The sequence below is a fragment of the Saccopteryx leptura genome, chromosome 1 (genome assembly GCF_036850995.1).
Source record: "Saccopteryx leptura isolate mSacLep1 chromosome 1, mSacLep1_pri_phased_curated, whole genome shotgun sequence".
Taxonomy (NCBI): domain Eukaryota; kingdom Metazoa; phylum Chordata; class Mammalia; order Chiroptera; family Emballonuridae; genus Saccopteryx; species Saccopteryx leptura.
The window spans coordinates 56,062,785-56,077,995 of NC_089503.1; the positions used below are offsets into that span (position 1 = coordinate 56,062,785).

At 37.4% G+C, this 15,211-nt stretch overlaps 1 protein-coding gene across 1 annotated transcript; it reads right to left on the minus strand.

Annotated features, from left to right (window-relative positions):
• Positions 1-1,187: 1,187 nt before the first annotated feature.
• LOC136388858 (olfactory receptor 51F1-like) lies at positions 1,188-6,137 on the minus strand. Its single transcript, XM_066360666.1, has 2 exons — positions 6,096-6,137; positions 1,188-2,156 (listed from the first exon to the last, which is right to left on the minus strand). The coding sequence occupies exons 1-2, from the start codon at positions 6,135-6,137 to the stop codon at positions 1,188-1,190; spliced, it is 1,011 nt and encodes a 336-aa protein (XP_066216763.1).
• Positions 6,138-15,211: the final 9,074 nt, after the last annotated feature.

Below are 15,211 nucleotides of genomic sequence, written 5' to 3' on the forward strand. Positions count from 1 at the left end.
ACATATTATCAAACAGAATTTTAGTGTTCTCAAGAAATTTGAGCCTGACCAGGCAGTAGTGCAGTGGATAGGGCGTCAGACTGGGATGTGGAGGACCCAGGTTTGAGACCCCAAGGTAGCCAACTTGAGTGCGGCCTCATCTGGATTGAGCGAGGTTCACCAGCTTGAGCCCAAGGTTGCTGGCTGGAGCAAGGGATCACTCAGTCTGCTGTAGCCCCCCGGTCAAGACACATATGAAAAATCAATCAATGAACAACTAAGGAGCAGCAACAAAGAAATGATGTTTCTCATCTCTCTTCCTTCCTGTCTGTCTGTCCCTATCTGTCCCTCTCTCTGACTCTCTCTGTCTCTGCCACACACACAAAAAAGAAAGAAATCAGAGCAGACACTCCATCACTCACTTTTCCAAATTCTATATCAGATTAACCAGGTTTATTATCAGTATTGACTCAGCCTTGATTAAGCATTGTTTCAAAAGGTTTATAAAAAAAATTTATGAAAATGTATGAACCTCTGTCAACTGATTTTTCTTTTTTGTAATGCAAGTGCCTGAATTAAATTTTATTGTCAAGGCATCCACTTCAAAAATGGTCGTCTCAGGAAAATGTACATACACACATACACACACACAGTTGCTAACCACAAGGCTAGATAAAGGACCAGGTTTTTCCCACTAAAGAGACCTAAAGGACTTTTTTTGAATTAGGAAAGTATTTTTTTCTATTTACATTTACTCTTGTTTATTGTACTTATTTATGTTCCTCAGTCATGAATAATCTATTTTGGAGAAATAATAATCATTACCAATTAACTGTAAGAATTGCTGAAACCTAGACTTCCCTACTGATCTAAATTATGTTAGATGTCCCTTTAATAGCTACATACTCTAGAGGTGGTGAGACTATCTAGACCCCAAAGCATGACTTTGATCAACCAGGCTTGTAGATATATTTTAAACATGGCCCTATTCTGTGCCCAGTGAAATATCTGTGGAAACACCAAAAGTACACAAGACATAGTCCCTGCTCTCAAAGAATTGACTGGGTAATTAGTAAATTACTAGTTCACCAGAATTAAATGAAAGCATATATAAACATTCTTTCAAGGTACGGTTGTAACTCACACTGATGGATGATAAAATATGAGTTAAAGAAGCCTATGTAAAGATATGGTATGCTAAAATTGTCCTAAGTTAGCTTAAAAAGAAATATTTTGAGCATAGCCTTACGAATTTGCTTGGTCTTTACACTGTAGATTATGGGATTCATTACAGGAGGGAGAAGCAGATAAACATTGGCAATGAGAGTGTGCACAAGAGGAGAGGCATGCTTCCCAAATCTATGCACCAGCGACAGGCTGATCATGGGAATGTAGAAAATGGCAACAGCACTTATGTGTGAGACACAGGTTCCAAAGGCCTTTTTCCGCTCCTCTGGGGAGGCAATGCTGAGCACAGAGTGAATGATCAGAACATAAGAAAGGAGGATCAAGATGGAATCCAGGCCAGCTGTAGAGAGAACAATGACCAAGCCAAATGCACTATTGATCTTGGTGTCTGTGCATGAAAGCTTCATCACATCTGGGTGAAAACAATAGGAATGGTGCAGAACATGACTATGGCAGAAGGACAGATGCTTAAGGAGCAGGAGCAAAGGCACTAGAGGTATTGTTCCCCTGATAACTATTACAAAGCCCACTTTGATGATCCTTGAATTGGTTAAGATTGTGACATAACTCAGTGGGTAACAGATGGCAATGAAGCGGTCAAAGGCCATTGCCAGGAGAACTGAGGATTCCATGAATGTGAAACCATGGATAAAGAACATTTGGCCAATGCAGGCATCCAAGCTGATTTCTCGGGCATTATACCAGAAAATACCTAGCATTGTGACCAATGTGGAAAGGCAGAGCCCTAGGTCCGTGAATGATAGCATGGAGAGAAAATAGTACATAGGCTGATGAAGGCTTGACTCAGTGGTGATGACAAACAAGATCATGATATTCCCAGAGATGATAATGGCATAGAGACAACAGAATGGGATGGAGATCCAGGTATGGTAAGCTTCCAAACCAGGGATGCCGGTAAGAAAGAAAACTGCAGGATGGATGATGCTATGATTGAAGGATGGCATGATGAGTGAAGGAAGGAGATTTCCCTAGGAAAAGAAAAACATATCCTGTAAAAATAAGGAAGAAAATATTTTTCTCTCTCCTCTACATATTGTATAATTTAAGATCACTAGTGAACTCTTGTCCTGTTCTTCAATGAAAGTGCATACCCAGTTATTCTTTTTTTTATATTTGGAATTCACCTTGGATGAACTGGAGAAAGAGACAGAGCATTGAACTGTATGAATACACATGGGCTTTAGCAAGACTCTTATATGTTATACCTAGGCGTCAGCATATTTCTATATATGTATAAAATAAGAGGTTATATAGATAACGCTATCATTTTATGATTCTATGTTTCTGGGCAGATAGGATATTTCTGAGCAACCATAGAACAACACAAAAGGCAATTTATTCTGCTTTCTCACTTCTCAGTTTCCAAGGCAAAGCCCTTATGAGAACACCAAGATTTATAAGTCCTTGTGTACCCAATGAAAAGAAGATAGTAAAGATAATAGTAAATATTCATCAGAAAATTTAACTAGAAAAATACATCTGATTGAGCAAAAACATCTATTGGTAAAAATTAAATACTAAGAAAGAACGGATTAAATTTGTACAAATAGACCATAGTGAATGATAGATGTTAAAATGTTTAATAGTAGCTGTGAACCTGACATTGTTTAAGGAAAAATTTCCCTGAAGACAATAACCTAAAGGAAACCTTAGCAAAAACAAACAAAATAAATCATTGGAAGTTCTCAGATATCAATTGGAGAAGATCTAAAAGTTTCTTGATGTTACATTTTTGTCAAAGGACATTGAACATATATTGGGGCAAGGAGTTCCTTAAGAATCCCATTGATGGTATATACCCAGTAGAGGAATTGCTAGGTCATATGGTAGTTCTATTTTTAGTTTTTTGAGGAACCACCATACTTTCTTCCATAATGGTTGTATTACTTTACATTCCCACCAACATTGGATGAGGGTTCCTTTTTCTCCATAGCCTCTCCAACACTTTCTATTACCTGTCTTGATGATAATAGCTAACCTAACAGGTGTGAGGTGGTATCTCATTGTAGTTTTGATTTGCATTTCTCTAATAACTAATGAAAATGAGCATCTTTTCATACATCTGTTGGCCATTTGTATTTCTTCCTGGGAGAAGTGTCTGTTCATGTCCTCTTCTCATTTTTTTATTGGATAGTTTGTTTGTCTATATACCTCCAAAACTCAAAAACATTGGTACATAAAGACACATGCAGCCCCATGTTCATTGCAGCATTGTTCACAGTGGCCAAGACATGGAAACAACCAAAAAGCCCTTCAATAGATGACTGGATAACGAAGATATGGTACATATATACTATGGAATACTACTCAGTCATAAGAAATGATGACATCGGATTATTTACAACAACATAGATGGATCTTGATAACATTATACAGAGTGAAATAAGTAAATCAGAAAAAACTAAGAACTGCATGATTCCATACATAGGTGGGACATAAAAATGAGACTAAGAGACATGGACAAAAGTGCGGTGGTTACGGGGGCGGGGCAGGGGAAGGAGGAGAGTAAGGGAGAGAGGGAGGGGAGGGGCACAAAGAAAACCAGATAGAAGGTGACAGAAGACAATTTGACTTTGGATGATGAGTATGCAACATAATTAAATGTCAAAATAACCTGGAGATGTTTTTTCTGAACATATGTACCCTGATTTATTAATGTCACCCCATTAGAATTAATTTAAAAAAGAATCCTATTGATGGATTCATCTCTATTTAGATGAAGGATAATGACTTTGTTGGGATATATAGGCATGCGTTCACTCAGATCAAGAAATCTATAAGATCAAAGAAGTTCCTCCATATTGATTCCTGTACTAACTTTTCTGACATCTTGTTTTTATCTACCAAAAAAAAAACCCTGTTCTTTAAAATCTGTGTTCCTAGTTCAATCATCGATGCATGCATTCTCTAAACAAATATGTATATACCTACAAAGTGGCAGTGTGTACAGTGGACAGAATTAGAATTTGACCTAGTACTCCATGAAGGTTCCTACATGACTCTAGGAAAGAAAATATCTGAGTGTAGGTTAAGGTTGTGAGTCTCGTATCAATCTTGAATGAAATGAACAGGCAGTGACTTCAACTGAGTGAGAATGATTAGTTACATGAGATATGACCAAGAAGGTATTTCGCTATGTGTTTAAAGAAAGAAGAGGAAAAAAATGTTCAATATAGAAAGTCTCTTGAGGACTCACTAAAAAAAAAAAAAAAAAAAAAAAAAAAAACCATAAAATACACACACACAATGGCTGGAAAGCTTGACTTGAGACAATGCAAAACATAAGTATATATAATCCAGGATTTTAAAGTGAGCACTTGGACATCAGTTGGAAGATAAGCTTTACTTTTTTGGCTGTGACATACAGGCAAGAAATTCTGTGACACCTTCCTGATAATAAGTCCAGAGAATTGTCAAACTGGCATCTGGACTGAAGTAACAGGAGTAGTATAAATATCTTGGAGTAATAAAATCTGAGGGAAAGGAAGTCTGAGGAAACAGTACTGGGGAATAGCAGTATTTAAGAAAAAGACTAAAGTATCTACTATCAAGACTGCAGAGGCATAGCCACTACAGTGAAATGACCCCCAGGAAAATGCAAGGACCTTGTCAGTTTTTCCCAGACTTATGTCAAGAAAAATGCCTGGCATAATCATATGTGAGAGTATCTGTTGAATAAATAAATTAATTGTGTCTAATCATAGTTGTAGACCCCAGACACTTAATATTAAGCACATACTGTGATTTCTTATATATGGCCTCCCGCAAACTAAATGTAAAAGTCATGTAACCATGTTGGCATAAGTTAAAACAGGAAATGAAAAACTAATAGTATTCTTATTAATCTGGTATTTATCCTTCATGTTAGGACTTTGCTCAAATTTATACATGGTGATAAAAAATAATTTTTATCTAGCTGAAATGTTAAGAATCTTTAAAGCATATTTTCTTTATTTTAAAGATAAGGAAATAGGCTCTTGAGGTAAGACTCTTTTCATTATAGCAAATAATGAAGAGACCCCCAAGGGACAATATAAATGTCCAAGCTAGCTTTTTCTTTAATATTAATAGTGATAATGTATTAAATACTTCCTATGTGCCCAATAATTTTCTTTATTATATCTCTTTCTCAGAATCATTTTTTCTACAACTCTGCTTGATTCTCATGGAATCTTTTTCCAATTCAATTTATATAATAAAAGAAACATAGTAGGATTATTCTTATGCAGGAAACTATTAGAGAAGCTTGTAGGCAGTAACACCTTTTGCTTTTTGTTTGTTTGTTTTTAATTTTTATGATTCTTAAACCACTCTTGAGTGTGTTTGCTGTAAAACTAATGAGCAAATATTGAAGAACTATTCTTGGAAAGATATATTTAAGTGTTTTTTTGCTCTCCCAAGGAAAATTCTTCAAAGTCTATGACTTAAATATTGTTGTAACCAGACCACCAAGAATATATAGGCTGCCCCAACTACAAGGCTTCATATCCATCACTAACACAGCAACATGCACTGGCTATTATTAGCTACTCTTAACAGATGAGAAAATTGAGGCAAACATTAGAAAACCAAGGCTCAGGGCAATCATGTTACTTTCTTCTTTCTAACTCCAAACCACATGCTTTGTTACTTTTTGTTCAAAAAGAACTTTAACTTTTTTAAAAATGTGGAATGAATGCATCTTCATGACTTCATGACTGTAATCTGTATTTTAAGGACTATTTTGAACAATACAGAAATTGTTTGTAAATTGATATATTATATATAATATATATAATATGTAAATGTATTGAATGTATACTACTAAGGTTGCCAATTTCCTCTAAACTGTTGGTTTTATCAATTGTCAAAAGATTATACAGTCCCTGATGTATTCAGAAAAGACTTCAATGTACTAACATACTGACCTTATGTAAAGAAGAACTCTTGGGTCTGGAAACAGAGTTCATTTGATCCTGCCCCCTGTTCTTTGAAGAAGCATCTTAGTAGCAGAGAATCTTTAAAGACAGAGAGAAAGGTTGGAGAAACAGTCTTGCCCTCTTCAACTATCTCCAAAGAAATTCTCTCTTGCCAGGAGAACTCATGGGGAGTTCCCAGGGCTGGAGAACTATCAGATTTGAGAAAGTAAGCCTTTATAAGGAGGCCAGAAGCTGCCTGGTAAGAAACATTTACCCAGAGGAAGCACAAATTCCTGGGAGAGAACCCTATACAGCTGTGTCCTGTTAATCTTTTATGCCCTAACAACAAAAGGCAACATCTTTTCAGTCTAATTTTACTCTTATTTCCCCAAAGGAGAGTCCTAAAAATGAACTACAATGCCAATTCTCATTCAAGAGCAGTTTGAATTTTGAACAACTCTAAATCAAAGCTTTGTAGAGTGCAAAAGTAAGAGATAAGTGGTATTAATGAATCTCCCATGAGTTTACTCCCAAGGCATTTGCCAGTAGCAAATCATAAGACATAGAACCCAGATAGCAAAGGAGCTTTGGAATAATTTTATTCACTGAAGCTAGTGCAGTACTGTGTGGTTCAGAGCCCCAGACCTTTCCTGGGCATTCAGAATACCCTGGGAGTTGTTACTAAGTTGTTCACAGGCATAGGAAATGATAACTTAAAAGACAGGGAGAAGCCTGACCAGGCGGTGGCGCAGTGGATATAGCGTCAGACTGGGATGCTGAAGACCCAGGTTCGAGACCCTGAGGTCGCCAGCTTGAGTGCAGGCTCATCTGGTTTGAGCAAAAACCTCACCAGCTTGGACCCAAGGTCACTGACTTGAGCAAGGGGTTCTCCATCTGCTGAAGGCCCGCGGTCAAGGCACATATGAAAAAGCAATCAATGAACAACTAAGGTGTTGCAATGAAAAACTGATGATTGATGCTTCTCATCTCTCTCTGTTCCTGTCTATCCCTATCTATCCCTCTCTCTGACTCTCTCTCTCTGTCCCTGTAAATAAAAAAAAAGGGAGAAGCATATAAAAATATATTTCACATTATATGTCAAAACAATGAGATATCACTACACACCAGTTAGAATGGCCAAAATCCAGAACACAGACAGCACCAAATGCTGGTGAGGATGTGGAACAACAGGAACTTCCATTCACTGCTGGTGGAAATGCAAAATTGTACAGCCACTTTGGAAGACAGTTTGATGGTTACTTCCAAAACTAAACATACTTTTACAGTACAATTCAGCAATTTACTTTTTAGTATATACCCAAATGAGTTGAAAACTTATGTCTACACAAAAATTGTTCATGGATGTTTATAGCAGCTTTATTCGTAATTGCCAAAACTTGAAAGCAAGCAATATATCTTTCAGTATGTTAATGGATAAATAAACCTTTATACATCCTGACAATGAAATACTTCCTGTGCTGTAAAAAAATTAGCTACCAGCCATGAAAATACATGAAGAAAGCCTAAATGTCTGTTGCTAAGTAAAAGAAGCCAGTCAACAAGGGCAAAATACCATATAATTCCAACTATATAACATTTTGAAAAAGGCAATACAATGGAGACAGTAAAAATATCAGTGGTTGCTAAGGTCTGGGGCGAGGTAGGAATTAACAGAAGGAGCACTGAGGGTTTTTAAGGCAGTGAAAGCACTGTCTGATACTATAATGATAGATATATGTCATTATACATTTCTCCATATAATGTAATACACAATACCAAGAGTGAACCCTAATGTAAACTATGCATTTTGAGTGATGGTGATGATTTAAATGTATGTTTATCAGTTGTAACAAATGAACTGCTTCAATGGAGGATGTTGAAATGGGGAAGGCTATTTATGTGTGGGGCAGACAATATGTGGTCAATCTGTGTACCTGCCATTCAACTTTCTGTGAACCTAAAATGTCTCTAAAATTAAGTTTATTAAAAAAAAGGGAGGGCCCTGGCCAGTTGGCTCAGCGGTAGAGTGTCGGCCTAGCGTGCGGAGGACCCGGGTTCGATTCCCAGCCAGGGCACACAGGAGAAGCGCCCATTTGCTTCTCCACCCCTCCGCCGCGCTTTCCTCTCTGTCTCTCTCTTCCCCTCCCGCAGCCAAGGCTCCATTGGAGCAAAGATGGCCCGGGCGCTGGGGATGGCTCTGTGGCCTCTGCCTCAGGCGCTAGAGTGGCTCTGGTCACAATATGGCGACGCCCAGGATGGGCAGAGCATCGCTCCCTGGTGGGCAGAGCGTCGCCCCTGGTGGGCGTGCCGGGTGGATCCCGGTCGGGCGCATGCGGGAGTCTGTCTGACTGTCTCTCCCTGTTTCCTGCTTCAGAAAAATGAAAAAAAAAAAAAAAAAAAAAAAAAAGGGAGGAATAACGGCAGAAGACTAAAAAACTTTGAGAGTCTCCTGTGTGTCCATTGCAAGTTCAACAAAGCATTAGGCTGGCCTAATGCTAAAACTAATACACCTTTTTCCTGTGGTACAGATATTAATCATGTTTGACAGACAGTTTCTACTAAAACTACAGAAACGCATAAGTGGCTTTTAGCTTTTGTGTATTAATATACCCTTTGATAGTTAGTGGTGAACCAAGAAGGTTGTTAAATTTTAAGAAAAATAACTAATTAAAGATACTTCTTGGCATAAAAAGCTGTGCCAAAAATTTACATCACCTTGCAAAGCTCTGCTGTACTAACGGGGGTGGGGTGAGGAAGCCATTTCCACCAGCATTGCTCCAGAGCAAACACCTTAATTGTCTTATTTAAATTCTTTGTCTTCTGTTACAAGATTCTAGTTCCCTGAGAAAGTCTGGAAAGGTACATTCCTTTTCATAAATTCATCAAGATCCTGATAAAGACCCTGGCCAAGTAGCTTAGTTTGTTAGAGTGTCATTCTAATATGCCAAGGTTGCAAGTTCAACCTCTTGTCAGGGCACATACAAGAATCAACCAATGAATGCATAAATAAGTAGAACAACCAACTGATGTTCCTCTCTCTCTCTTTCCTTTCCTCTCTCACTAAAATCAATCAATAAATTTTTTAAATGTGAAACATGCATGCCATTTAAGGAAAAAAATGTTACTAAAAAAACTTGATAAAATATGCTATCATTTTTAGGTAGTTTCTGGACAAATACAAACATAGTCTTCCCCCAGAAAGCACTTCAACAAATGGGTGAAACATTTTCACACGCCTGAGATAAGTTTGCCATGATATGTATGAGTCTCAGTGGGAAAAATGCACAATTCAAAGAGAAGTTTCCAAGATACAAAAGCATAAGGAGATGTCCAGGCTTTTACAGAGATATAAATGTGAAAATCTTGCTGCTCAGGCTGATTCTATTCTGAATAGCGCTGGTCCATGAGCAGGGCTGCAGGGGAGGAGACAGTTAACAGAACTTCAGGCTCTTTTCCAGAGCAAACCCACAGGATTTAAGTCATTCACCAGTCCAGGCTTAATACTTAGTGAATACACAAACAAAAAGCATAATGAGCAATGCTCATACTGACTGGTAGAGTGTCTTTTCTAGTTGGCTTGTCCCAGGACTTGAGTATTTTGAATATCTTTCCTTCATTTACTTACCCAATTAGAGTTGATGTAACATTGGTTAAACTCAAAGTATTTGGAAACAGACAGCCAGGGTCCAAAGCTCTGCTTCATCACTAAACATGTGACATGGGGAAAATAATTTTATCTGACTTACAGATTTATTTTATATAATAAATAAAATTACCCAATTATTAATTAAAATCTTAGCATATACACTGTGTGCACATTCAAAATATGTTTTTAAACATTGTTATTATTTACTGTTATTCTTTGTCATACTATTACAGCTTTTCATTATTATAGCAATTTTAATCAATTATTATATTGTGCTTAGGATGTGTTAGATACTATACTCTAGACATGAGATGAAAAGGTGGCCCTGGCCAGTTGGCTCAGTGGTAGAGCATCGACCTGGCATGCGGGAGTCCCGGGTTCGATTCCTAGCCAGGGCACACAGGAGAAGCGCCCATCTGCTTCTCCACCCCTCCCCCTCTCCTTCCTCTCTGTCTCTCTCTTCCCCTCCCGCAGCCAAGGCTCCATTGGAGCAAAGTTGACCCGGGTGCTGAGGATGGCTCCATGCCCTCTGCCTCAGGCGCTAGAATGGCTCTGGATGCAACAGAGCAATGCCCCAGATGAGCAGAGCATCACCCCCTGGTGGGCATGCCGGGTGGACCGGGTGGATCCTGGTCGGGGCATGCAGGAGTCTGTCTGACTGCCTCCCGTTTCCAACTTAAGAAAAAAAAAAGAAAAGGTATAATCTCTACCCTCAAGGAGTTCAAATTTCTGCTAAATAATGCAACTATTACACTAAGATAAATCTGATTCAGACATTGCCCTGTTTCCAATCCTTTGGCTTCCCAATTCCCAGAGAAATTTGGCCGTGCAGCCCCTCTGGCTCTATCCTGAGAGCAGTCTTCTCACTTTCTCTGCTTCCACCTCTTGATTTTGCCTTCAGTTCCTAAATATGGCATGCTTTACTCCTCTCTGAGCCTTATCTCATTCTGTTCTCCAGGGCAGCACTAAGGTGTTTATTTTGAGTACTCAATTCTATCTTAAATGTAACTCGAAAGAGCTTTTATTGACATAAAATTTACATCTGTACAATTAAAATAGATTTTCCTAAGTTTTCTGATTTCAAAATTAAAGACAAATTAATGTAAGCTAAATATTGTGGATTTTTAAAAAAATTTTGTTTTTGTGTTTGTTTTCAGTGTCTCACTGTGCCTAAAGCATTTTCTTAAGCTTCTATTATCTCCTCACACTACCTTCTGCTCTCCTGCCCTCTCCACTAGCTCTCCTGAAAATAGTTACTTCATTCGCCATATAGCAGATCTTTGCAAGGCAACGTAATCCTTAGTCCAGCTTTTTATGCCAAGAAGTATATTTAATTAGTTATTATTCTGATTTCCACAAATCTCATTTCAGCAATTATATTTAATTAACCTCCCTTGACCACATGGGGCTAGATTGTCCCAACACCTATGTAATTTATATGAGTTTTCTCAAACTCATGATTGTCACATAAGTCCCTTAGGTGTCTTGTAAAAATGCAGAGTAGGATTCAGTACATCTAATATTCTACATTTCTTACAAGTTTTCAGGTGATACCAATACTATTGGTCCTTCAGTAGCAAAGATATCTATTAATTCCCATTTTAGAGTAGCTATAACACAGTATTGTGGCCACTGTTATAGCCTCAGATATTGTTTAATAACAGATTTATAGTATGCATACAATACTTTTGTAATAATGAATAATGAATAAACAGTATTGGTGAGAGCATGTTCAAGACATGGTAGGAGCAGAGAGGAATGAGGTAAATAGAAATACTAGAAATACACAACAAACGTTGAAGGAGAGAGGTAAGAAAGAGCTGCATTTCCCTGTCCATTAAAATTAATTAGTCAGTGCTTTCCAAATCAACGGGATAGGAAAACTGCTAATAATTTGACATGGCAGGATCCAGGAGAAGAGGACAATGAGACTTTCACCAGACCATTGAGTCAGTAGAAGTTGTAGGGTCCTGATATTCTTTGTAAACAGTGGGCCGAGCAGTCACTGACACAGCAACCATTTTTTGTGGTTATTATTGTTTGCTTACTTTAGGTTTATTTCTACAACTTGAATAATTAACAGTAGATTATGCCTTAGGCCTTTTGCTCTTGTCTAAGACTTTTTGTTTCTTTCAAAACTTGAACTATTTATTGCCTTGTAAGACTCTCAGCCCTGAATGCTTCTTTTCTATAGATTTCCTCAGTCAGCATGACCATCCATATCGGCAACTACCTGCATAAATTTTAAAAGTTGTGTAACATCCTATGACTAGATATAAATATTTCATTTCTGAGTCACCAAGAATTTTTGTCCTGTAGTGTTAACTACTGTAAAAAATTCTGCAATCAATGTTCCTCTTTGTAAAATGTGGCCTGCATCTCTGATATTTTGCTTTGGATAAATTTCTAAAAATACAATATTATGGGCATGTTAAAGCAATAATATGCTGAAAAATCCACTTCCAGAAAGTTTATAAAAATATCATAAAATACTGATTAGTTCACTATAACACAGGGACACAACACTGTGTATTGTTTTCTAAAAATTTTGCTGATTTAAATGACAAGAATATTTCACTATTTACTGAAATAAAATGTTGACATTCAATAAATAATATTTATTGCAAGTCCCTACGGCACAGTTTTCTTGTTTCTAATTCTGCTTTTCCTGTTTGAATCAACAAGTTTGGAAAACATTAGTATAAAGGCAAATGACGTCACAGACTGTGATATGTTTCCCGAGTTGAAGGGCATTGATATTGACAACTGCATATTCCTGTTGCTGTGTGATTTTATTAAGGGACACTTTGTTTAGGCCTTTAGAAGGTAGATTCAAATTACCAGAGACTTTTATACTAGGCTGGGGTTCTCGAGAGAAGGGCAGTGAGAAGAACCATCTCTGGAAAGAATACATACCAGTGTGTGTGAGAGATGTACCAGCATGCTCACCAGTCCCATGTGCTTGCACCAAGCTCTGGCACAGGGTGTTCGTGATGCTTCTGTAGTAACTATTGCTCTGAGAAAAAAAGTCACATTTTTTAGCCAGGGTAAAAATAAGTGTAACCATTCCTACATCATTTCTGAGACTGGTGGTAAATCAGTCACTGCCCTAGAATTCGCCCAGTCTGGTAGAGAAAATGTTTTCAAAGGTCTTGAGGAGTTCACTGAAGAAGACACGACAGAACAAACTTTCTTATGCCAAATATAAGCTTACACAACTGACAATGTTAACATCCTGTCTGGTACATAGCATGCTGTGCACTGTAGGGTTAAAATGAGTTGAACTGGAATTTGTATAGAATTATTGTGTAAAGATTCTCTAAGGAATAGGTTTTAAAATCCCAAACTGTCTCCATATAGCCCAAGCTTTGTATACAAGTTGTATTAACTGAGAGACCTAAGGAACTACTTAAACATTTTAATCTTTGGTAATAGCATAAATCAAGTAATAATGGAGTCTTTTACTATATTTGTTATATTCCAGTTGTGTAGGTCAGAAGTCTGAGCTAAAATCAAGGCATCAACAGCGCTGTTTCTTTCTATAGGGTCTGGGAGAGAATCAAGATCCTTGTGTTTTCTCCCTTTAGAGATTCCCCACATGCCTTGGCTCATGCTGTCCTCCTGTCAGCCTCAGTGCCACCAATAGTGGATCAAGTTCTCATGCTGCCATCTTTCTAGTTCTCCACTTTCAAGGACTCATGTTTTAGATTAGACCGACCCAGATATCCAGGGTGATCTCACCATCGCAAGGTCTTCAACTTTAATATCATTTGCAAAGTTCCTTCTATCATGTAAAAGTAACATACTTACAGGTTCCAGGCAGTAGGATGGGAACATCTTCATAGCTCATTATTTTGCTTACCACAAATATTTGACATGTATTTTGGACATAATAAAATACTATCTGCTGTTATTGTTTTTGTTATGTTATAAAGAATAAAATATTCCAGGCCAACACATTTTCTATGCTGAAACAAACTGGGTGGTAGGGAGAGGTAAGAATGGAAGCAGAAGAAAGGTTAGGAAACTGCTAAAATTATCCAAGTGAAAGATACCTGTGTCTTGAATAAGAGAAGCATTTTCAGGTGATGAGTGGTTACATTCTGGTTATATTCTCACAGATATTGGCAGGATTTGTAGGTTTGTATTTAGAGTATAGGACAGTGGTTTTCAACCTTTTTACACTTGGGGACCAATAAAAACAAGATAATTATTTCAGGGACCGCTAAGGCAGAAATCACCCTGAGTATAAGTGAATTCAACTAAGATCATTGAGTCTATAATCTTCATACAACATTGGGGTGGTTACCTTTATCATAGACCATCACAAATTTTCTGGTGGGCTTCTCCACAGAGCATCAGTTGAAAACCACTGGTGTTGGAGAAAGAAATTAAGGATGATTCCAATACTTAGATATTCGAAAGTGATCCAGAAATGATGAGAATATCTGAGGATTCAAAGGGACCATAAAACTATATCAATCTGTGGAAAATATTCACTAAAGAAGAAAGAGGACTTCGCCTCACATCAGGTAATATGACTGGCCAGATCCATTACCCACTTATACAAATCCTGTGATATAATGTAAGATCCTCAAAATTTGAGCACAAGTAGGAAAACCCCAAACTATTCTGATTAGTTTTTCTTCAGCTAACAAGCTGGGATTTCGAAATAGAAAATAGGTTAAATTATGAAAAAGTAAATCAAATTTTATTTCTGCACACCTAACATATGTGCTGAGATTTTTACCTACTATATTTATCAAGCACTTGGTTCATAGCTCTAAGATCACTGCATCATTGGTTAACAACACTGATAATTATTGGTCAACCTATTTGTTTTCTACATGAAACTGGAAGACCCTGAACAGTAAAAACTCTGTTGTGTTACTTTTTAAAATCTTCAGCACATATAATGTTTGGAATATAGAACACTCATAAAATATTTACTAGACACATGTATGGATAAATTAATTATATTTCTTCTACTTGTGAAGAGGTGATGCTAAGGAGCACAGGTAGGCTAATGAAACAGGACTTCTGTGAACAACAATAGATACTAAGGAGTCATGGCGTAAAGTCTGATTTACATTTACAAATGGAGATGCCTTATAGCAATTCAGTACAAAATTTCATTTTTAAAAATCCTCTTCAGAGTGATTGTGAATGAGCATGAGGTTTCTCGATGGGGTGAAAAAAATTCTCTAAAATGAGACTGCCATGATGGTTGTTGCACAACTCTGCATTTACAAAAGCCTACTGAATTGTACTTTAAATGGGTGAATACCATTGTGTATGAATTATATATGAAAACTGTTTTCACAGAAAATCCCTTCCATAAAAGGGCACAAGGACAAAAAAAAATGACATCAGCCTATAAAGCACATATCCACAGTAAGTAATTGCATAATGGAACAGATAAAAAAAGACTATCTGAGGCAAAACTCTTCTGGGAACCTGCAGACACTGGAGACACATG

Bases quoted from the DNA above. Each gene is read 5' to 3' on its own strand.
- LOC136388858 (XM_066360666.1), bottom strand. From the start codon at position 6,137: ATGAACTCTGTTTCCAGACCCAAGAGTTCTTCTTTACATAAG. The intron at 2,157-6,095 runs GTCAGTATGTTA...TTCTTTTCCTAG, and splicing joins AGAGTTCTTCTTTACATAAG to GGAAATCTCCTTCCTTCACT.